At 44.3% G+C, this 25032-nt stretch overlaps 1 protein-coding gene across 1 annotated transcript in view; it reads right to left on the bottom strand.

The window, feature by feature from the left end:
• Positions 1–24793, bottom strand: part of JAG1 (jagged canonical Notch ligand 1) — a 37136-nt gene extending 12343 nt beyond the window's left edge. Inside the window, exons 1-8 of the mRNA XM_039531259.1 lie at positions 24319–24793; positions 23263–23568; positions 12642–12693; positions 6348–6602; positions 5086–5146; positions 1513–1643; positions 1135–1254; positions 548–661 (exon numbers count right to left, since the gene is read on the bottom strand). Coding sequence (XP_039387193.1) covers positions 548–661; positions 1135–1254; positions 1513–1643; positions 5086–5146; positions 6348–6602; positions 12642–12693; positions 23263–23568; positions 24319–24384 — 1105 coding nt within the window. The 5' untranslated portion in view covers positions 24385–24793. The remainder of the gene's footprint in view (positions 1–547; positions 662–1134; positions 1255–1512; positions 1644–5085; positions 5147–6347; positions 6603–12641; positions 12694–23262; positions 23569–24318) is intronic.
• Between the last annotated feature and the right edge of the window lie 239 nt (positions 24794–25032).

Below are 25032 nucleotides of genomic sequence, written 5' to 3' on the forward strand. Positions count from 1 at the left end.
ATGAAGGGCAGGAACGGGAAGGAGAAACTTAGCTTTGTTACAAGATACCAAAGCTATGGCACCCCATTGATAGAATTCGTCCGCAGCAGCCACCACTATGATCTGTCCATGAGGGAGGAGAGTATGCTTTCCCTGAGCTTTCTGGCCTTATTCTCATTTAGATGAAGATCCTTTTAATTTACATCAGGGCAGCATGAAGGAGCCTAGTGTAAATGGAAGCTAGGCCTGCTCTATTGAATTTATTGTAGGCTCTAGAGGCAAAGTTTTGGCAAGCTGTTAAAATAGTAATTAGTTGTCTCGAGATACAAACTGTCTTAAACTCCATGCTGTATGTTCCAATTATTTTCCTGACTTTATTAATAGCCCCCACTAATAGCAGTACAACAGCAGAAGAAATAAACCAATGCAAAAATTGCAAGAGGTATTAGCAAGCTTCATGGAAGCACAGGTTTGCTTCCTGGACAAATGCAGTGGTTATAAGTTTTGTAATATTTAGGGAGAAACAGCCTCTTACTACAATACATTTAATTCCTAAAGAATGACTTACTAAGAGTGCACGTTGGTCCGGCCCAGCCAGGCGTGCACACACACTCAAATCCGGTAGAGGTTTCTAAGCAGCTTCCTCCATTGTGACAAGGATCAGAAAGGCAGGCGTGTTCCGCTGCACCAAACATACAACCACATCAGTTTGGGGACAGCCCAATAGATATTACCAGTAACCACTACCATCCCTCTGCAGATTTCCACGCCTGGGCCACCACTCTTATTCTTACTAGCACCCTTTGGTTTTACACAGTATCAAGCAGGCAGGAAATCATCTTTCATGCTAAGCTGACCTGATCAACATACCATGACTTATATCTGCTTGGGTTAGAACCAATTTCACTCTCCTACCAACTCCAGCACTCCCTAACAAGAGAGCTACAGAAGTCTTCAAAAGTTAGACAGAGTCTGATTGAGGAGATACCAGTCATTCACCATGGAACAACTGTGAGCTCATCAAATGTCATTTGCCAACATTAGCAACAGTATTAAAAATGCCAACTTCCCAGATAAGGTGTGCAAAATCACCACTAAATGCAAAAGACAGGGTAAATGCTAGATTGCAATTTGCAGCTGTGCCAAAGCACTTACCGATTTCACAGTTCTGTCCTGAGTAGCCCTCGGGGCAGGAACACTGATATTTGTCAGGCCCAGTGTTGCTACAGGTACCACCATTCAAACAAGGCGGGTGAGTCCCACAGTAGTTAAGATCTGTAAGAAGATGAGCACCAGAATACAAGGCTTGAACAAGGGGTTTGTGCCGTTACTCTAGATACTTTACAGAATGTATCTATGCACAAAGGTGGGCCAGGACACAGGAAAACTAAGTGTGTATGCGAACAACCGATGCATGGCAGAAACACAAGAGACAGAAACACCCACCACGTTTCTGGATGCTCTCTCTCGACACTAAGTCCAACAGCATTAAAATTCAAGTTTTACACTTGGCTATCTACAAGATTAGCATACCTTTATCGCAGAGCTGACCACCCCAGTTGGTTTCACAGAGGCATTGCCATGGTTCAATGCAAGTGCCATGGACACATCCTGGGTGCGGAATGCACTTATCACAGTACTGGCCTTGCCATCCATACTGACACCTTAATAAAAACAGAACAGGGAAACAAAACTTGGAATTACTTCCAGAGAGTACAAGGGACTGCAGAACTCCAAGGTTTTAAGTTAGACTGGGGGAGGTGGGGGGGGAAGGAAGCCATTCAAGGTTTGTTTCATGGTTTCTTGTAAACAAACATTTTAGCCATTTTGCCAAGGTCTCTAAAGCCGGCCTGCTCACAAAAGAATAACTGTTCTGAGAGAAGCAGCATGGGGCCATTCATCACAATAATACTCTATTCTGAGGCTCACACAAACGAGGCAAAGAGGGTGGGTGTGCGCAACAAATCAATCTCTGGACTTTGACAGAATGGATTATACATTAAAAAAAAGTCAGGGGAAACCATGGTTATCTGGAGAGCCTCATGAATGCAAGGTTACAGACATTCGAGCCACACGGTGCATGCAGGCAGACAGACAAACCACGCCATAAACACCAACTCAGAGCCCACTGCAAGGCAAGGCAAAGAGCTAAGCAAGTCATCTCAGTTTTAGAGGAAGTTACCTTTAATCTGTGCTAGACTGTGGTAGAAGCCTTTATATAAAATTATGTAACATGCATGATAATGGGATTTTAAAAGGCTCCCATAATTTGGTGTTTGGTCAAAAAAGCCTCCTCTCTTTCAGTGTACTTCAGAGCTAGTGTTTACACTGGGGGGGAAGGGGAGAGGAATCTAGTCACTCTGCATCCAGTTTTATCTATTGTCTAGAGCATGGATTTAATAAGTATTACTCATCTTCACCAAGCTACAGAGATTGGTTTGATTTTTAAAAGGGAGGAAGAAGAAATCTTTACTGTGCAAAAGTCAGACGTTCGCTTTAATGTGAGTGCACTTCAGACTTTAAACAGTTCTATTTTTTCTGTAAGAATTAAAATATATTGGAAATTGAGGGGTTTAAGTGTGAAGTCAAGGGTCTAACTAAGTAAAGTAATGCAGTAATGGTGGTAAATGATCAGCAGCAATTATTCACTAAGCCATCACTAAATTATGAAAATTTTGCTTCTGCAGCAATCAGGTAGGCTTTCAGTTTTCAAAAGAGCTGTTCTCTGACCAGTAAATCCATCTCATGGGAAAAGCTAGAGGGTTCCATGTGATGGCTCATCAGCCACAGCTAGTGGTAAGTTGAACTCCCCCTTCTAAAAATCCTCCTAATTAATTTTTTCCATAGCTATTTCAACAGCAGCCTGTCAAAGCCCATGTGAAACACCTGATGTTCTTATGTGAATGAAAAATAAAAAGAAGTGTTAGTCTAACTTGCAGAAGTTTCTTTGTGAGCAAGGGACACCAAAAATTCAGGGGGGGGGGGGGAAGAGAGAGAAGACAGTCTTTCCCCAACAACTTTCCATTTACAGAAAGTGAGAAGGATGCAAAAAGACCACATTTAGGAATGGAACCTGCACATTCCATTGAATTCAATGCTACTACTCACATGCATGCAACTTTATAGCCAAGTATTTGCAAGAGAGCACCTTAGTTTTATCAACATTTGCACCCTTTCCAGACTCTTTCACTCCCTGCTAGGAAATGGAGGCAAATCACTGAAAATCTTTACTCTTGCTTTAGTTAAACAAAAGCTACAGTAATGAACTTTTTAAAGAAGCTAGAGCTCTGACTTCCATTTTGAAGGACAAGCCCAAAGCCAACAAAGAGCAACAGGAATCTTCTATTAAATGCCAGAACAGAAATCCATTAAGTTATTCTCATTGAACAGGCATGGAGCAGTTTCTCATGAGAAATGTGAAGTGCCTTTGCTTGTATAATGATTCATGAGGAAATTTGGTTTTGTTGGCAGTTCTGTGTTGAACAGATCGACTCTCAAAGGGGGTGGGGGGGGAGATATTTTAAGTATGTTTGCTAGTCATCTGTTACATCAGACCCCAGAGAAGCCTCTGCTGGGACATTTTAAAATTCCGTTGCATTTACAACATACAGCCTATATGACTCATCAAAACTTCAGAGGGGGGAGGGAAAAATCAAATCTTATTTCTGTGTTCACTTGAAAAGATACGAGTCTCCCTTGGCAAGCAGAGCGCCAGAAGGGCAGCATTGTTCTAAGACTGTGCAAATGAAGTGTGGGAAAGTTGCACCTTCAGTAAATAAGAGCACTAGTGCATGTCTGGGCAGTGAGCAGGAGGTGAGACTTAGAGAAAGACCTTCAAAAAAAATCTGGAAACAATGCCTGTTCTAGTGAGGAGCCCGCAATCTGTGCATGGCCTGCTTGTTCCAACAGCAGCAGCACAAATCCTTGGTGTACATCAGCTGAGGCTGCCTCAAGCAGCTGGCCCACTTCTAAAGGACCAACGATACTTCTGATCAGATTTACTCCAACAGGCTCCTCAATTTAACATCTTGGTTTGGTGTTTTGCAGCTGGATCAGCTGACACCAATGCTGTTAAACATCAAAATCGCAGGAGTCATTTCTTTTGCCTCGCTCTAGCGCTCCCCCAAAGACAGAGAAGGGAAAAGCAATCCACAGTGTCAGGTAGCATTGTTTTGTTTCCTACTTGTGCTTTCTGAACCTTCCTTTAGGAAGGGATGAAAACTGCTTGTTCCTTTTAACCTTCTGTATTTTGCCAATCTTCATTCTTAGCCATGGCCATGCAGGATGTATGCAACATGCTGCCACTGGACCAAATGACTTCATACATAAAACCACAGCTCCTTATTCCCTTGCTAGATGGGCACAATCAGTGGTTAAACAAAAATTGCTAAACACGGTTTGTCTCTAAGTAGCGTTGACGTTGAAACATCCAAGATCAGGGAATAAGCCTCCCCCTATTGTAAATACGAATACAAAAAAATAATTCAAGACATTCCAAAAATTTAATTGTTAAATTGTTCAGTTACGTCCAAGCTCTGCTTTTCATTGTCTCCTGCCCAGACCGGAATCGACTTCAAAGCACAGCAACAAAATTCTGCATTCATCAGTGTCTGCTGACAAGATTCCATCCTCGCTATTAACCTCTCAGCACTCAGAGCCTGGCTCAGAAAAGCCAAAGAACCAAGAGATTTTACTAATCCCATTCTAAAGAATGCTTGACTTTTGCCTATTGATGGGAAAAGCTGGGCAGGGGCTGGGAGAGTAAGGAAGAAAAGCAACACTGTATTTAGAACTGCTGGCAGAAAAGCCCATAATCAGCCGTCCATTTTAAAAGACACGTTGCACCAATTTATACAGATGCAATTAGTTACTGCTCATTAGGAAGCATCCACCATAAATTTGTTTTTGTTCCATTCAATTCATAAATGCTGCCATTTGCTTTTTTCCACCCCTTAAAGGCTCAGATGCATTTATAGCTTATCCAGTGCGACTGGCATGAAAAAAAGATGCCCTTGCCTGAAATAACTGGAGAGTTCGACTTCTCCCCTTGTCCAGCATTCACAGCATGAGTGGTTACAAATTTGTTAGCAAAATCATTGTGTTTACCTGCATTCTCCTGGAATTTTGCAAGAGCCATGCTTGGGACTACAACCCTGACGGCAAATAGCTGCAAAGAGAAAAAGCATCAGTAAGTATGCTGTCCGTTTCCCACATCCTCACGCTCGTGGGAATGTTTTCATCTCTTTCTAGCATTGTAATCCTATCAAAGCCAAGGTTTAACAGGTCTCTTATATCAACTCTAGTGGAAAGAGATGTAGGGTGTGCCTTACGACAGCAAATCCATCCAGGCAGCTAACTAAATAGGGATCCCACATGATGCTGTTTTAAGAACGTGTCAACCCCAGAGAAGCCATTGTGCCTAATAAACTTGCACCCCATGATGTTCTACAAGAATTTCTCTTTCTGCATCAGAAGGTGAGAGGAGCCCTTCCCTCACCTTACAAAAAATGCAGTGCTAGTTGGCTTGGTAATAACCAGCTGTTTTCTCCCAGACCTGTGTGCACACACCATTTCAGTGGGTCTAGATTGAAACTGCACACCTTTTATCAAACACGTTCTGCTGACATTCTTCCAGCTCAGGGTTCTGCATTTCTCTTGCAGAGGTTCACACTGTTAAGGGATTGAGAACACGCTCCGCAACGTCCACTCATGTAGGAGACAGCCTGGAACTCTGCAGCTGAAAGGCTTTTTATTTGCCCATTCAGCTTCACGACACATCTCGTCTTCCTGCTCACTCTGAAGTGCCGCACAAAACGTTCTGTCCCACGAGGGAAATCTTGGTCCCATTAAAAGTCAGTGGCAAAACCCTCACTGGCTTCAAATGAGGCCAGATTCCACCCCCAGGCTACGATGTGGGTAATCAATGTTACTCAATTGAAGAGGACACCTGCTAATATTCCAATGCTTCTTGAATTGATATGGGGCTCAAAAGAGATGCTGGGTAAAGTCATTAGGTGCTTTTGAAAATTCTGCCCATTAAATAGAAAGCCCCATAGAATAAAATCCATTATCTATATAATGGGTACATGGGCAGCCATGGTAGCTGCAAAAAGAGATAAAAGGTGGACTGCTGTCCAGTCAGTCCACCTTAACCCTGAACTGGAGAGAACAGTCCTTGCCCAATCAATCCTTGGCCTCTCTGCAAGGCTACCAACAAAGGCACCAGTGAGGGGTTACGATGGTGTAGATGGTTATCCTCTAGGAATTGGGCTGACATTAGCAGGCAACAGAATAGCAACCTTGAGGTTAAGTGCTCCATGTCCATTGAACTATCCAAGACCATTATCAGTACAAAACTAGTTACAAACCTTTGCTGCATTCTGGCCCCATCCAGCCTTCCAGACAAGTCTTGTTGCCGTTCTGATCACAGGTATGGTGGCCGAAGAAGTCGTCTCTCGGCCGACAAAACTTGTTGCAGCCAAAGCCATAGTAATGCTCATCACAAGTCACGCGGATCTGGTACTCAAAATGGGCAATGCCTGCGTTTTGTTTCAACGTCTGCCACTGACGGCTCGGATTGATCATACCGGAGTGGGATGCCTTTTCGATAATGCTATCGGGATCTAGAAGTCAGAAGTGAAGGGGAGGTTAACGCTTTGTTGGTCATCTGAACTGGATGGAAGTCAGTCAGTCTCACAAACAGGATTTCGAGAGACTGCTGTATGGTGGCTTTATTTAATTGGGTCTCCAAAATTCAGAAAAAGTTGCCCCAAAGCCTATGCATGTCTGTTAATGGCATGTATTGTGTACTGAACAGAAACCAGACTGAAGACAGTGAGAACAGTTAGGCCAATGCTGACCGCCCCTTTTGAGTAGCTCATACTTAAGATTAGCAAATCGAGGAGGAAAACAGAACTGCATTTACTCCTACCTATAACAGGGATAGGAATCTAAGCTTGGTGCAGCATGCATTTTGCGCCGCTTGTTCAATTAGTATTGTATTGTCCGTTACAGTATTTGTGAAAACCTCCAGCCCTAATATTATAGCCTAATAAGGTAACCTTTCAAACTGGACAGACACATGCAAAAGGCTTGCAGGCTTCTGGAAGCCAGGTATAAAAGAGTCTTCTACATGAGAAGTCTAGTGACATTTGGCATACGTGATTCTCATTCAGTTTTGGCCTGGAAATACTGTGAAAATTAGCTCTTTAGATGTTAGCTGACACTCGCCTAACGGAGATCTGTACCAATAACTCAAATTGCTTTATGTGGAGTATAGTTTTCCCCTTCTCTCCTTAAAGAGTTTAAACTTTGTACTTGACATTTAGTTCCAGCAAAATTTTCTGGCTTTTAGAAACATACAACTGTCTAAATCACAGCCTGAAATAATAATATTTCACATTAGCATGGAACATTGTATATATCTGTGGTATTTCACTTTGTAGTCCAGGTCTTGTGACTTAAAATGATCTGACACTGCCTTACGACCTGCTGCTAGCAGCACTTGACTGCAGAGTGAAAGTTTATCATAAAATAGCCAGAATACCCTTGCAAACCCAGTGCGAAAACAAAACTGAAGTACCAGGCCAGACTTCTGTATATGGGAGCATAATCCAGAGTCAGAAAAATTCTAAACAAGAAGGGCCATTTGCCAGTAATGTGTTAGAATGCTCTATCTGAAGGACTATCACATTTAAGAATTAAAATGAATCAAAACATTTACTTGTTCTTTCAACACTTAAGGTTTGGGACTTTACATAAGGCAGACCTGAAGGCAAATAAAACTTTTGCAAAGCTGATGAAGACATGGGCTATTTTCTTTCTAAATGTCTTTAAATGTGTTCATGAGAGCCCACTTTTAGCTTTCAGAATGAACTTCCAAACAAGATGGTTATTCAAAGCAGTAACAATTCATCTCTAGCTAAGATAAGCCAAATAAATCGAAGTATTCGCTATCCCACCAGAGAAGCCTGTTGATCTGTGTTTAAACTGTCATGGTATTCTTGGGTGCAGGAGTCCAGTGTCTATTGCATTTTTACAATTTAGAGTTAATAGCATCCGCTTCTTATTTACTTTATGTTTTAGAAAGGTTCTCTTTCTAACTCATTTTTCAGAACTATGAATAATTTGTAATGTAGGTCCCCCCCGCCATTATGAACAGAGTTTTTTGCACTGCTTTAACTATGCTGATTTCAAACTAGTATATAGTTGCCTCAGTACAACACTGTAGCTTGAATGCAATTCTGTTGGGATAGAGGAATATCTTGTGAGCTTATTTCTGTAAAATTAGTCTCCAGTTCAGCAAGGTACTTAAGCACATACGTATCTGTTGGTCTTCAGTGGGACTACTCAGTGGATGAAGATACACTCATGCTTAAGTACCTTGCTGAATTGGGGTCTAAGTGACTTTGCCAAGGGCATGCATTGAGTCTGTGGCACAGCTCTGCCCAATCCCAGCCTGGTGCCTTTTCATCCTTTCATGCTGAATGAGGAAGAGGCTAGTGAGAGAGTCAGATTACCAGCAGGATTATAGAATGGATTTGCTTTTGAAGCTGAGAATTGTTCCTTCACATATTCACACCCGTTTCACTTCATGGCACCAGAAAGCCATGTTTCCTTCCAAAAAAAGGGGTACAGAGCTCCCCTCTTCTTTTCTCCACTCACATCATTTGAGAGCATGTATTTGTTGCACAGATAGGTAGCTCTGCCATGTTTTACTCATGCTTAGTCCTTCAGGCCCTTAGCCACAGCCTGCTGAACCCAATGGCAACACTCCCATGAACACAATGGGTTTTGATCAGGCCCTTAGTGCATTCAATTTTACCATGAAATAAAAATGATTGGAGTTAGTCTGTTTTGGTTATCATTAAAGTATCTTTCTTGGATACAGGTCACAGTAATGTCACTGCACACAATTCCTGATGAGAGCTCCTGTGGGCATACATGGTCAACACCTGCCAATAGCCATTACTCAGAGAGCAAAGGCATTTTCATAATCATGTATGCCATGTTCTTCCTTGTATTCTTTCCCCACCCTCCCCTTAGTCCTACCTGGAAGCACAGGAGAGGACACCACAGCCCTTCTACTCCCAGTCCACACCAGATTAATAAGGAGCACACACTAATAAAAATGAAGCCAGCCAGCCTAGAGAAAGTGATCTTCATAATTCCCTTGATGACATCTGACTTGGGATCCCAAGCTTTGATAAAGGAGTTAGAGGAAACATTAACCAACTGGCAATTGCTGAGGTGGAAGAGAGAAGCCGTCTGACGATACTAAAGCTTGTACTCTGCTCTCAACACCAGAGAGCTGGTAGGGTTCAGGCAGGGTTTGGCTAAGCTGCAATAGTTTGAGCATTTGCCTGCTAAACCCAGGGTTGTGAGTTCAACCCTTGAGGGGGCCATTTAGAGATCTGGGGCAAAAATCTGGGGGTTGGTCCTGCTTTGAGCAGGGGGTTGGACTAGATACCTCCTGAGATCCCTTCCAACCCTGATATTCTATGATTCACAGTGTGACCAGCAATGTTGGGTATTTAACTTGAGATGCCTTGTAGGGGGCCCAATTTTCAGAAACTACTGAGCACCCACCCTCAGAAAAGCTAGGCACCATAAGGTGTCTTTGGCCACTGAAATTGGTCACTTTAAAATCTTGGCCTCCAAACATCTTCCAGCTATGGTTAATTTACATGATGCTGAAGCCTCTTATGCTTGACTTGAATTCACATGCAACTGATACTAGTAAGCTATAATAGCACTTGGTCATACCCCTTGTCAGCTCCGTTTGTTTTACTGATGAAGCAACAGACAGTGGTAGTGAGCTGGAACCTAATCCAGGACAAAGCTAAGAACACCTCTGGGTTAAATCCTGGCCCCATGGAAGTCAAACTCCCTTGGACTCTAATGGGTATGTCTACACTGCAATTAAAAACCCATGGCAGGTCCATGCCAGCTGACTCAGGCTTGCGGAGATCAGGCTGTTTAGCTGCAGTGTAGACATTCTGGGACTCTCCCACCTCGCAAGGTCCTAGAGCCCAGCCTCCAGCCCGAGCCTGAACATCTACATGACAATTTAACAGCCCCAAGCCCAGTGAGACTGAGTCATGCAGTGTAGACATACCCAACGGAGCCAAGGTTTCACCTTAACTGCTACATGGGATACAGCAGAACTGCTGGTGGGGAAGACAAGGATACAGAAAAGAGACGTCAAGTCTAGTTTTATTTTTTTTTTTTAAATGACCAAAATTTCCATCAGGTCGGTCATATGCCATTAAAACAATGAACCCTGCTAGAGCAGTGTCCAGGACACAATGGTACCATGCCCTACTTTTTCCAACAGCCCTAAAGAAAAAAGTCCAGTAGAATTTAATGGAATTAAACTATTAGGGTTTCATAGGAAATGCTGCAGAAGCCTACAGAACATCAACCATTTAAGAATGTTATTGAAAGCTTGGCACCCCCTGTTAAAAACTCTATGGAGATCCCCTTTAAAGATGGGTGAGTCTACTGTCAGCAAGGTGGTGACACTCCAGGAAGGAGGACGTGTTTGTGCAATAGGGTCACTTAGATGACCCAATTAAAAATATACAATGGTGAAGCTATTGAGAGAAAGTTTAATCAGGAACATGTGCAAGACCAAGTCCGCACTGGGCCAAACATGCTGTTTGGGCGGGTGGAGGGGGAGGAACCATGAGGCAGTTTTCTCTGAAGACAATTTTGCTTCCAGAAGATTAGAGCAAAGAAAGGATTCATTGTGAAGCTTTGGAAAGTCTGTTTCATGAAAAAAAGATGAGTTCCAATAATAGTAGAGATGGCAGAGATCCAGGCTGAAAAAACCCTGCGATCTTACTATAAACAAGACCTTCATTTTAAATGCAGACCTCTTCCGTTTATAATTTGACACTGCCAGTATAGAAGCACCTATAGATATTTTTCCCCTTGAATAAAGTTTGTGCAACCAAGGCCGAAAGGTTCCCTGAGCAGTGATCCTGGACTTCAAATCATACATGCTGCTCTATCAGAGTGCCATTAGTCCTAAGGTATGTCTACACTACCCACCGGATTGGGGGGCGGCAACAGATCCAGCGGGGATTGATTTATCGTGTCTAGTCTGGAAACGATAATTGACCCCCAAGCACTCTCCTGTCGACTCCTGTACTCCAGCGCTGTGAGAGGCGCAGGCAGAGTTGATGGGGGAGCGGCAGCAGTCGACTCACCACGGTGAAGACACCACGGCAAGTCGATCTAAGTACACAGACTTCAGCTACGTTATTCACATAGCTGAAGCTGCGTAACTTAGATCGATCCCCCACAGCGTAGACCAGACCATAGACAGGAAGGGAGAGCATGGGTGTCACTTATAGGCAGTTTTCATTAGTTTTGTTACATGTGACCTTCTTAATTTGTCGAACTAGTGGGACTTAGAAAGTTAAGCCTGTTCCTGAAATTTGATTTGTGCAGAGGGATCCCTGTGCCCAGGCACAGCCTCTGTGGGGTCCACGGAGGCACAGGGGTTTGCCCCTACAGATTTAACTTAAAGTGTAGGGCTTTGGCACTTCACACACATCTGTGGGTTCCTCTACCATGCTGCATCCGGAGTCCATTCCAGTCCCAAGCTATGGATGATTTAAGTAGCTTGTCTTCATAGGGCTCAGTGCATTTTGAGGGGTGGGAAGGGGGCACAGGCATCCAGTTGGTGGACAGAAGGTCTGGTATTTTCTTCGCAACATTTGGCAGAGCATCTCCAATTCTTCGACACAATAAGCAGTTTTGCTTCTGACAACAGCAGCATGAGAGTCTTAGGGACCCAGAGAAGGAACCACAATAGAGGCACAGGCCTGAACTCTCAAATGTAGTGGTAGTTTATACAGTGAATATTAACATTTAGTTATAGGTATACACACCCCAGTGACGGCTGGATATCAGCAGCACAGCTCACCAGCCATTGGGGTTTATAGCTTCCTCTGACTAGTACGAAAAGCCGAAACTGACCCCACAAGGACAAAGGAATTGGCCAAACAAAGACATTCCAAGGGAAGATCTTCCCCCATGTTTCAGCCAACTTTATCGGGTGGTGTCTGCTACATATTTCCTGAATACAAATCCCTAGATAGAGAACCTATCCCCCCCGCACCCTAGAAAAACAAGTACTACCACCAGTTTCTCATCTTTCATCCTTCTAAAATCGTTTAGATAATGACTACATTGAGTCTCACTGTGGCTTTTATAAGTGATGTGTAGCCTAGGAAAAAGTTCAAGCATACTCAAGTGACTGACACTTAAATACCATTGACAGTCAAGAGGATTTAGGTTCCTGGTACTCTCTTTTTTTTTTTTTTTTTAAATAAAAAGAGGACTTAAGCCTTTTTAAAAATTGTACCCCTCATTGCTACTTGGATTTTTCCCCTCCCCGGAATGGATGTAGGCCATACCAACGCATATCCTCACTTATCATAGACCCAGACCCTGCAGTCTGCACTGCAGGTTGTGAGACTTCCCTATTTCCTGCAAGGTGCTTTAGAATTACATGCAGAGCTCTAGCAGAAGTCCTCCCACAAACTGAGGGTGGAATACAGTCACAAAGGAGCCCCATTCACATAAAAGCCTTTCAGCAGGGAGCTGATTGAGGCGTTTTTGAATGAGAAAACCAAGGAATGAATACTTACTAGCAGTGTCATTGCTGTAATCCCATGCCTCAACAAGCAACGTATAGGATCGCTGCAAAACAAAATATATACATTAGTACTGTACCTCAGAGATGGCACCTTTCAAAAAAGCAAACATTTTAAAATAAAAAAATTCAAATCCTCTCTCACAGACTGAATCCATTGAAAACATAAATAGGCAACAGATTATACTTGAGACAAACATGATCCTCTTAAGTCAGACTGGATAAGGTGACTTGAGACCTTTCACCTTGAATTGCTCATCTTTGTCATCACTAATGCATCTTATGTGCTTAACCAGGAAGTACAGCTTTTCACACTATGCTGTAAATTAGAATTTAGCAACTTTGGCAAAAATGCACACAGTTGGGGGGGAAAATGATCAGCTGCTTGGAGAGTTTTAGTTACAAAACTTTGCTTTGTATTTTGTTTTAGATCCCGACGTTTTTTCCATCCTGAAAGCAAGGGGTGTTGCAAAGATTATTCTGCTTGGCCTCAGCAGCGCAGTCTCTAGAGGGCTTTGCTTTTCAGCACCCCTTTGAAAGCTTTGTCTGCACTAGGCTGTCACTGCTCCCACAAGTATCAGGTAACTAAGGCAAGAACTGATGAATCCTGGAAGGGGGTGGGGAGGGAGAGGCTCTGTCAAACAAAGCCTTGGCTCATACTATTTGGAAGAATTAGGGAAGCGGGAGACACGCATGTGTCATATTTATAGACAGACTAATCTGCCAATCAGGTCTCTTGCATTCCCATAATAATGATCAGCAACTAACCAAAGAGACTGACTGCTTCAGGCTGGAAGTATGCCAGGTCCTACAGCTAAGCTCCCTTTATCGTCAAACCTGACTCAGGAACAAGAGTCATTAGAACTTTCCCCACCTTTATTAGGCCATGTTTTAGCCTGATCCTGTATTTCTCCCCACCCCCACTCCCCCACCCCCAATACTGTCATGCTACCAAAAAATGTCTAGGCTTAGATACAGATTTTTAAAGAGAGTCAAAAGGTTAAGAATTTAGAAAAAAAGGAAACAGAAGTGGTGTGTTTGATTTAGTCAGATGTCAGTCTAACCTTTTGGAGGGAGAGTGTGTGAAAAACAATGATGCACAAGTTAGAATCTTGTGCAAGAGAAGTTGAGTCATGTGGTTTCTTTTTCACACTCACTTCTATTCTTGCCAGCAGTAAGTATCTGTCCATTTGTAAAGAGAGTCGCATGTAGCGATTAAATACTGTGTTACCAGAAACAAAACCCAGTTTATTTAAAAAAATAAGACTATAGCTGCAAGGTGTAAGCATCAGGCAGACTTCAAAACCCCTCCCGACCTCCCCTCCCCACAAAAAGTCAAAGCCAAATAATTTCTCACGACTGGACACAGCATGCAGCCTTTGAATGAAAAAAAAAAAAAATCTAGTTTGTGATGGACACTAGCTTGGAATCTAGCCTAAATACGTTTCATATTCAAAGCAGACTCAGATTCCATTTCGTTCACTGATAACTGTGGGAAAATGCTTTGAAAAAGCAAGCAAAGCTGGGCAAGCCAAGACATGTGCCCAACCTTCCCAGCAAAGTATAGATCGGCCCTCACCATTTTTGGTTAATATTTCATCAATAAAGTTACACATTATTTGTTACTATTCTGGGAAAAGCCTTGCAACTTGGAGGAAATGCTCTGAAACAGCTTTAGAAGGCTTTCCCACACAAGTCAGAGGTAAAAATTCCTGAGACATAATTAAATGTGCATTTCATTTTGCTTCTGGCATGGCTACCGTCACCTCTCCTCCTCTGTTTAATTACAACACCGCCAAACCCAAAACAGAGAGTGTGACATGTTACAGCAAGCTTGCAAAAATATTATGCTACAATGGAGAATAAATTATGACAACAACTTGCACTATTTCAATAAAGTTAAGGATGTTTTCCTTTTCGCCTTGCATAATTGTTTTGGAAGATGTTCCATCTGAACACATAGCAACAGTCCCTGCTAAGTTCTTAGGCTTGTTTACCAACACAATCCACCCTCAGGAAAGGAAAGGCAGAATCCCTGCTTTAAGAGCTACGGTTGCCACATACCTGTGTAACCAATTTTCAACAAACCACAGGGCTTCATTTAAAAACAACACTTAACATGGCAACCTCCTCCTTCCAAAAATAAAAAATAAATAAAAAAAAATCTACTTTTGCAAGTTTTTTTTTTTAAACAGAAAAATGTTTAGCTAAAGAAAGCCATATTTTATCAACTGTCCTTTCATCCACTTGGTTGTGTCCTCCCTGACAAAGAGTGAAACATTTGTGCTCAAGGAAGTTTATCAACTAGACTTTTTTTTAAAGTTTCAAAAAACAAAGCTAGTAAACCTCCTAAGATGCAATCAGATCATTGCATTAATCTGACCATACCACGATAAGGAATTTCTCTACAAAGACTACATAGCGTTGAGATATTAGACTATTTTAAAAGGTGCCCATCATCCCCACTTTACAGATCAACAGTTAAGATATCTCAGGAATGACTACTTACAGCATGGAAGTTTAATTTTTCCCATGCCCACAACTGACCTCTGCACATCTTTGAATAAATATACATCCAGACACAAGAATTCCACATCACGCACCTTATTCCATCAAAGCAAGGTACCAGGCAGCAAATCAGCAGTGAACTATGATAGAGTCACACCCAATTAGCCACTATAAATCTGATCTTGACCAGAAGGCAAAGATTCAAGCCAGCTTTGGTCTCATGCTAGAAAGGAACTTCAAGCCACTAGTTTGCAGAATGTTCACACACTCATCGTTTAATCAAAACCAAGAACATGTGACCATGATGGTATATTTGTAGCATCTGAACGAGTTTACCAAAGCTGGGGGATCGTTAAAATAGCTGGGCTTATGGTAGGTAGTATAGGGAGCACTAAATACATTTGTGGAGGTTGGTTAGATAGCAAAGTGAAACCAAAAAAAGAGTTTTGAGAACTCTTGGCAGTTCTAAGCCAACCATCACCATATTTATTCCTGATCTGTAGATGACAGAACCCATGAAGAACTTTTGTGACCCTTTAAATCTGTCACTGGTGGTCACTTGTGAGGGTGTGACAGGATATTGCTGCCTCTTCAGATTATTCAGTGTTTTAAATCACGGCCAGAATGGATGCATAATCCAGGAGGGGTTTAAAAAGCAGAGAAGTCTTTGGAAGAAATAGGTGTCAGTGTTTTCACAGGGGACTAAATTTTAAGGGCCAAAACTGACAGCTTAAAGAGGCCAGATTTTCAGAAGGCAGGTGCTGAGGACTGTTGGGGGCCGGGAAGCAAGTTCCTTTAAAATTCCCTCTCCCCCAAAAAAATCATTAGACCCTTTGAGATCTTGATCCCCCACATGAAGAACAGTGATCCAACCAGACAGAGTAGCAGAAGAATGTCCTTGTCATTTGTGAAGGGATATTCCCCCTTTGGGGGGTTGCAACTCCTGTCCTAGAGAGTTAACCACCCAAGACACCTGCCGATTCAGTGTTTCGCATGTTTCGCGACGAGCAGCGGGAAGTCCAATTTGACTTTTGTACATGCTTCTCTTCTGTCAAACAGGGAAATCAGGTTAACCACAGCAATGCTCAACCTGTGCCCTGACAGCCGCATGTGGAGACAAGCCTGACTTGCAGCTCCCCTCTCGCTCTGCCTGGGTCTCAGGCAGCGTGCCAGTCCCTACGCACTCCACGCTGGAACAGGAGACCACGAGCTGAGAGCTCCAGCAACTCTGCCCATTGGCTAAAGGGGGCGTGGCAGGGAAGGAAGAAATGAGGAACTTTTAAAACCTCCAGGGGGTGGAGGGGGAGAGCGAGACAGACAGACAGAGCCCAGGACAGATTTACAGCTAGCCACAATACCACTTCCTCCGATTGCTCAGCACGGTTCTCACTGTGGTGCCACATCACCACATGACGACAGAGTCAAGATGACACCACACGAACACCTGATCACATCGGGGCCATCCCGTTAGCTCCTGCTCCATCTGTTGACAGAGCAGCTCTTCAAAGCTGAAGATTATTGGTTTGGACATATTTCATTGGATGGCCCCTTCAGCCGGAGAAGGAAGAGGGGAGAGAGAGAGAGAGAGACTTGTCTCCTTTGCTGAGCACAAGGCAGCTTGCAAGCTTCTCGCTGGGCCTTCCTACATAAAACATAACCCTACAAGTTTTACTCTGTGTACCCAAGATGGCATTGCATACCATTCAGGATTTGTTTATACAGACAGTAACCTCACCTCCCATAGGCCATGGCTTTCAAGAACTTCAAAGGTTGCATTAACACACTCTGCATGCAGGGCAGCATCTCTGAGGACCAATCACAACGTGCCCATGTGATAACACACTTTGCTCTTGATAGAGCAACGTTTTGCCCCGTCTCCTCTCTGCTGAGAGAGGTAAAAACCACTCGATTGCCACATTAGAATGGGCCATACAAACAAATGCAGCTACATTAGCAGCTGCCAGGAGCCTCTCTCTCCTTGACAGCACAAGCCAAACCAGTCAAGACCTTCTCTGTGATACAGCTGTCCTCCTCCTGCCAAACGATGAAGGACACAAAATTACCGCTATCCGAACTATGTGTGCTGCATCCAATAAAGCAGGCTGATCTCTGATCTGGCAAGCCTGCTGGAATCATGAGTATCCTGTGAATACATAATGTGCTGAAGTTGCCATTGTGTGAAGTAAGTCCATGGTTTGTCTGGGAGCCGAACTCTGCTGAGTCTACTGCTGCTTCCTGTTGCTTGTCCTGTATTAGCATTATTTTTGGATAGGCCCCATTATGTCCTGTAATCCTCACTGCAGTCAGTATGGCCATGCTATTGTTCTTGGTTAATATTAGCAGTCAATGCCTCCGTCTGGGTGGCCGGACTACAATGTATTCTAATCACAGCACTAGAATGCACTAACCAAACAATGCGCCAGAAAAAGATCTTTAAAAAACTATGGCATCTCAATTTTAACAGACTTCAGTTTGGGGGGCGGCAGGGGGGAAAATCTCAACGGCAGGGGGTAGCATATTACAATAGCATTTTAATCAGTGCCTTATCTGATTACAAGGTTATTTTTTCCACAAAGCTCTCGCTTGTCACCAAAAAGACCCAGTAAGTAGGCCAAGATGTCAATGGTCACTTTAAACCCTCCCCAATAAGATTACCCACTATTCTTGTCCTTCTCCCTACCTGTTTAAAGCATCCCAGTGATAATTAAATGCACCAGTTACAAAAGGGTGGCAAGGTTAATAGAGAAAATACCTAGTAGCCAGCCAAGCAAAACAGTCAGGTTCACACAGAGCAAGCCTGAACAAGAGGCCTTTCTACTTATTACCCAAGTGCATAAAAACTGGGCTGAGCTGGTAAAGGACTCAATGTTTGACTAGTTACAAACCACTTTAACCACCTCTATCCACATTTTACAGTTTCTTTGGGATACTACAACAGTAATGAGTGTAATTGATGCTGTTGAGCAGTGACCACAGAATCACGAGTTCCATGCAACAACAAGACACTAACACCACTCCGTTTTCTTTCGGCATCCTTCCCCATCTAGAAGATGCATGTAGGTTACTGGTTTGAGTGGCATTTACTAAAAGACCCTCAATGCCAGTGATTCTGTACTAAGTGTGAATTCAGGGTTTTTAAGACCAATCCTGTTCCCAGTTTGTTTTTTTTAAAGTGTATTAAAGAACAGTGGCTGAAGTCCAAAGGTGCCATAAGATTTTTAGGCCTGAGCCTGGGAAAACTGCATCTTGTTTTTATTAAAAACTAATTTCTAGTCAAGAGACAAAATAGCAGCATCTCATGTAATGAACGGCATCATCAGTTTTAATAGCAGTAAGAATTAGTGTTCTTGCACTCTAATCTTCAGTCCATAATGAAATAGAGGGACATACGGCTCCAATTAACCTGAGGAAAGCTAACCCAAAAGGTATCTAGTCTTATGCAGTACAAAGGCAGACATCCCGCTACACAAAAGTTGAGAGGACAGTGCCTAATGTATGCTATCTAAAGAAGCTTCCATATACGCTTTAAGGAGGGCTACCCTGGGCCCGATTCAGCTCCCACCAAAGTCAGCTAGAGCAAGCCTTTATTTAAAATAAAGAACAAACTAAAAACCTGCATACAAAAATAGTTAGTGGGACTGATTTACTTATGGACAGACTACAGCTATAGGAACTGTAATAAAATGGATGCACACTGAAGGTGAAATCAAAAACTGGATTGGAACAGAAGAGTCCCTAAAGAAGGGATAGATTAGGAGTGGAAGAGGTACCTTTCGAAAAACACATCACTCCTCTACAGTCCTCGAGAAGAGTTTGAATTTGGATGCCAGTTATGTTCCAGAATGTCATTTAATACACACACTCCATTTTGGATAACAGTGCCCATTCAAACCATGGCACTCAGATGAGGAAAGCACTGTTTACCAATAATTCAAGTGGTACACATGTTCCAATGTTGATATATTCTTCTTCCCTGGCCAGCAGACACTACCTAAAATTAGGGATGTTGATATTACACACGTCTGTTAAAACCGATAACCAGCCCTTCTGCCCTCCCCCCCCCAAAAGTCTTTATATTTCTGGCTAGTGACTGCTAGAAGAAAATATGTAATGCCAGTCCAAAGAGCTTCTTTCACATCTTCAGGAACAGGCATAAGTTTTGCTGATTAAAAAACTGTTTTCTTAGCCAAAGGGTGAAAGAAACATAGGAAATCCAGAACTTTTAAGTTTTGCAGTGAAACAGTTTAGAGGTTTTTACACCTCAGATTCTTGGTGCCTTGACACAATTGTGATCCTTGTAATCATTTAACGTTGGCACAATTTAATTTCTCAGGATAAACAAGCAGTTTGAAATCTGAAATATGGGCACCACAGAGGAGGCCAACTTTGACCCGCCTCATGTTTATAGCCTCAGTGAACCCCAAGGTATCTCTTTGCATAAACACATCCAGTGCTGAACTTTGCTGAATGAATACAGGGCTCCTTTAAAGCATGAGAAGCCATGAGATTTTGCAGTCTATTTTGGAAAATGCCATTCTTATAACTGATTCTAAATTAATCCTTTTGGATTCTGACTGATCATTTATGACAGCAGAATTATGCTCAATAACCTGCAAAGACAAACTTCAACACAAGGAACATGGACATTTTTGGTTTGAAACTTCCCTACGGGTTTAATGGATGTACAAAGTTCTGAAGGAAGTTCCCGGTGCCTTAAAATGAATCGTGCATTTAGCTAGAGTATAGTTGTATTTTTCAAGAGGCATTACAATTTGCACATTCTTTGGCTTACGGCTGCAGGTGCAGCTTTCTGGATGTAGTCTTTATTTCCTTCATGCTGGTCCGTTGCCCTGTTGCCTAGCAACTTATTCAAGCCTCCAATCACTTAAATGAATTTACAGCCCACTATCTTCACTCCCATTACTCACAAGGGTACAGATCAAAACCTACACAACAGCAATGTTCTTAGAAGGCGAGTTCCAGCACTTCAGATCTATGTTCGTTTTAGGAACTGAGTCTAAGAATTAAAGTGATCAGCTCAAACTTGGATATATTTTTTTTTAACCCTGCCCAATGCATAAAAATCTTTACAGAGCTAAAAAGGGTCTTAAAACTATTTTTAACACAAGGCACAAAGAAGCAGTTTGGCATGGGAAAAAAGATGTCAAAAAAAAGTGTAGTCAAGGCAACAAGGCTTCCTGATGTTACTCACTAAAGCAGGAATGTCCAAGAAAAGCCCTTCCTCAAACAGAAAGATAACAGAACTGATGCATATTCAGAGGCCACTATGAATTGCCACTTGGCAATATGATTAACGCTTAGCTCTGTCTTCTGTTAACCTTCAATGGAATTCTCCATTTGGCATATACAAGTCAAATCTGTATCTGACAAATTGTTACAAGACAAACTTTTGTCCTCACGCTTAAGATAGGGAGAAAATAGTGTTTTAAAGCAAGCACAAATGTGGTCATTGAATTGAGTAGGCTCAAAGTTTCCATTTCAGGGTCACATTAGCACCACATTAAAAGCGATTCAATATTCTGTTCGTATATTAAAAAAAATGTAGGGTCTCTGGAAATAGTTTGCATACCTAATTTTAGTCCAAACAAGAGCTTTGCCACATTAAGTATTCCTTTGTTCAAATGCTTTAAGAATCACAATGGCTATTTCCCCATGGAAGCAAAAGCAGGTTGGATAAGTGAACAAGTAGGTGATCACTTCAATCTTAGAATGGCTTGTTTTCTGTGGAGGGTCTGAACCAACTCATTAGAGTTCTACCATAGGAGTCAGCAATTCTAACCTCACACCATCCAAAAGACTTTTGAGAGGAAATGGTGCAAAGATGGTTTTCTACTATCCTGGGATTCCCTGGCCTGATTAGATCCAGCTAACAGGACAATGGAAGCAATTCTTTCACTAAGTGGAGACCAGCTAATACATGCAGTCAGGGTGCTGGTTTTTTAATGCCTTCATCTTTTGCACATCTATGATCATGTTATCAATGATCTTAAAAATTCAACACACTTGAGGGTTTGGGTTTTTTTTAAAAGGTAAGATAAAAAACACCCTAGATGAACCAGACCTTTGTGAAAATGTCAGAGCCCAGAGCAGAAGCTCCACAGCCCCTGGCAGTACTTCAAATACCACAGATTTTTACAAAACCCTTGATCCTTTCAATGGCATATTTGAAATGAGATAAAACTTCTCAATTTAAAAAAAAGAGCTTACACTTCCAACACAGTTGTGCAAACTATACTACTGTACTTTGTAATGCTTCAAAACATGGGCTTGGGTTTATCCCTGCAGCCTTCAGGTCTTGGGGGAGAAACAAAACCCCCCAACCTGACACTCACTAAAGCAGAGGTTCTCAAACAGGGGTCAGGACCCCTCAAAGGGGTCACAAGATTACTACATGTGGGGCAGTCACGAGCTGTCAGCCACCACCCCAAACCCCACTTTGCATCTAGCATTTATAATAGTGTTAAATATATAAACAAGTGCTTTTTAATTTGTAAGGGGGGGGTCGCACTCAGAGGCTTGCTGTGTGAAAGGGGTCACCCGTACAAACGTTTGAGAACCACTGCACTAAAGGCAGGTAGGAGGCAGCACAGGCATTTTCAGCACACAGGGCTGGCTGCCTGCTTTGAGATTATGGAGTCAATGCCTGCACTACAATTAGAGGGAGGAGGGAGGGACTGAGATGGTGCTCCAGGGACTCCTTTGGTTCTTATCCCATGGGGAAGGGCCAAGCTTGGGAGAGGGTGGAAAGCTTACATAGGCTTCAGGCTTACCAGCAAGGGTAGGGGATGGGAAAGGACACTCCCTCCTCTCCCAGCAGGCAGTTAAGAGCACTTTAGGAGTCTGACCTTGGGCAAGGAAAGAAAGTAAAGCCATATTAAGGCACCTAGGTTAGAATGGCCTGACTGAGCAAAGCAGAGCACTCAGCTGGCCCAGTGAAGCTATGCTCTCCCAGCACCTCTGGGGGGGAGTTAGAGATCTAGGGTTTGTTTTTGGGCAGGGGGGGTCCTAAATTTAAGCACCCAGCTTTGAAAATCTTAGCCAGTTTAGGAGACCCTAACAGAGCTGGAGTATACACACGACAGGTACATAGCAAGAGGAGTGTGGTATAGACAGCTGTTGTATTCCAAGCAGTGGTTTCATGACCCATCTGGAGAACTGACTATATTCAGGGCTTAAGTTTGGCCAGAGTTGTCCAGAGCAGAGCTCCAGTAGATATTTTCAACCCCCCTGGAGTTTTCAGAATCATAGCGTTGGGGGGGGGGGGTGTCATGGGGAGCTCCAGAAACACTGAGAATTTAAGCCCCCTCCCCACTCTCTGCGCTGAGGCTTTGCCAGGAGTCTAACAGCACAGTTCTAGCAAAGCACATGGCCCTGGACCCCACCTCCTTGTCGTCTCTGCCCTGCCACTGAGTTTGCAAACCCAGCTATTGGGGGAGGGAGGGGTGCTGGGAACCCAGGAACACGGAGCCAACTAACTATCCAGCGGTGGGGGAGAGCAGAGTGCAATGTACCAAGGTGGAAAGTTAAGCCCAGGCTCTTTATTTAGCTTCCGGAATCTGCAAGTGCCTGGAAGCCTGTAACAAGATTCCCTGGGAAGTTGGCAGCTTGTTTGCAAATAGCAGCAGCAGCTTCCATCAACACCAAGGCCTGCAATGAGATTCCCCTTGGGGAAGGCAGGCAGCTTCCCCAAACACTCCCAGGGAAGGGAGCCAGTCATGACACACAGTTCATATGGGAATCACTGGACAGCCCCTGTCCCGCCACTCTTTTGGCTGCAGCACAAGCCTTAACTGGCAAAGGGGGGGGGGAGTGAACTTCTGACCTTATAACTCTTAAGCGACTTATTGGTGCTGTAAAGTGCAAAGATCCTGAGTCTGCTCCCCTGACCTAGCTAGACCTGGATCTGCTTTGTAAGGCACTAACAGGGTTGGGTTAGGGGGCTCCCTTTCCTCTTTGTAACGCCAGGATCCATCCCCCCAGTGGGACCCCACCCTGACTTCACAAGACCCCCATTACAACTCAGAGGAACAGGCTTCCATGCAGAGCACCTTGGAGCACCCCTCCCCCGCAGCATGCTATTGACTCACCGGCCAGGCAAAGCTGAACGGGAGAACAATCCGGTTCCTTTCGTTATTCCGGTTGTATTTTAAATTAAAGGTATTTCCTCCGATGACAGGAGTAGATCCGGAGCCGAAGCTGCAAGGGCCGCCAGCAGAGACCCGGGACTGATACTCCTTCAGGCAAACTTTAAAATACGTATCACACTCGTCTTTGGTGCACTTCCTATCTCCTGGGTTTCGGGGGCCATCGCAGCAATTCCCATTTTGCAATTCGCCATTGACGTTTTGCATGGATAAGATCTCCAGCTCGAACTGTCCGGACGCTCGAGTCACCTGTGCAGCCCAAGAAAGGGAGGGAGAGAAGGGGGTCACCGGGTTGCTTTAAGTGGCTGTAACAAGAGCGCGCAGGGGATTCAGTCCCACACGGAGGGTTTTTTAAAGCGAGTTACGGACCCTGCGAAGCGCCAGACTTGCATCTCCCAGAGAATCAGGAGGGCGTGAGAGCAGAGCCTCGTCTCCAGCTCCTGCCGGGGGCACTGCAAACCCGTCGGGGAACCAGGCCACCGGCTCTGAAGTCAAACTGAATTGGGGGGGGGGGGGGGGTAATCAGCTCTGTCAAACAGGGACAGCCAAACCAGGTGCCACCGCTAAGATTGGAAAACGCAGCCAACGCTGATGTGCACGGCAGTTTTGAGGAAAGAGCGCAATGAACCTTGTTAAGCAAAACATCTTCAGGGGTGACCTGCACCCAGTAAGGGGCTTTTTTAAAATCAAAAGAGGGAAATGAGCAGCAATTAAATCCTGCTAAAGGCCGGATCCCCCACCCCACCAGTTGGGATTAAATCTCACTAAATGAATCCAAACCCCCTTGTCTGCAGCACTTGCATATTGTTTAAGGATTTTCAGGTTTGTTGGGGGAGGGGGGTTGCACATAAGCGGCGCCTGCAGCAAGGGCGCGTTTCGGGGCGACCTAGCGAACCCGCAGGAGGAAGATCCCCCTCCCCGCCCACCCCGGGGCCAAGCGCGACGAAGCCTGCCGGTGCCGGTGCAGCTGCAGCCCCACGGGCGCTCGCGCTCACGTACCTTTCCCCGCAGGCATAGCAAGGCGAGGAGCAGAGGGGCGAGGGCGGGTCGCCTGGGTAGGAGCATGCCGCCTCCTTGCACGCTGCTGCTGCTGCTGCTCGCGCCGAGACTGCTGCTGCGGCCGGCTGCTCCCGACTCTAATATACTCCACCGATTGGAGCATGCACGAGTGGAAAACAACACCACTTTTCACCGGCTCCTCAATAGCGCCCCGATCTCCAATGCAAAGCAGCCCAGCCTCCTTTTATTCTGCCTCGGCCGCCCTCGCCTTTCTTTCCTTTCTTTTCTTTTTTTATTGCAATTATTCGGAGCCTTTTCTTCCTTTCAAATCACTTGCCACCGCTCGGTCAGGGCAGCACAATGAGCCCCCCTCCCCCCCCGAGAGAGACACACGGACACATGCGACGCGCACAGAGAGAGGGAGCTGGAAGCCCGTCTGGGAGCCCCGCCGCTGCCTGCCTGCTTCATCTATCCCGCGGCAGCAGGAGGGGAAGCCGCCGCCAGCGCATGCGTCTCTATTAATATGCATGAGGAGGGTGGAGTGGAGGGGAGGGGGGGAAAGTGGCACCGCCTGGTTCCCGGGAGGGAGGGGGGAGGGGAGTGTGACAGCTGCAGGGGTGGGGCGGGAGCTTTGCAGCAGGTGAGAGCCATGGCAGGCAGGTACGGGGCGGGGATGCGGATTAGCTGGCCCCTGAGACTAGCCTCATGCAGCGG

Source organism: Mauremys reevesii, linkage group 3 (assembly GCF_016161935.1).
Source record: "Mauremys reevesii isolate NIE-2019 linkage group 3, ASM1616193v1, whole genome shotgun sequence".
NCBI classification, from domain to species: domain Eukaryota; kingdom Metazoa; phylum Chordata; order Testudines; family Geoemydidae; genus Mauremys; species Mauremys reevesii.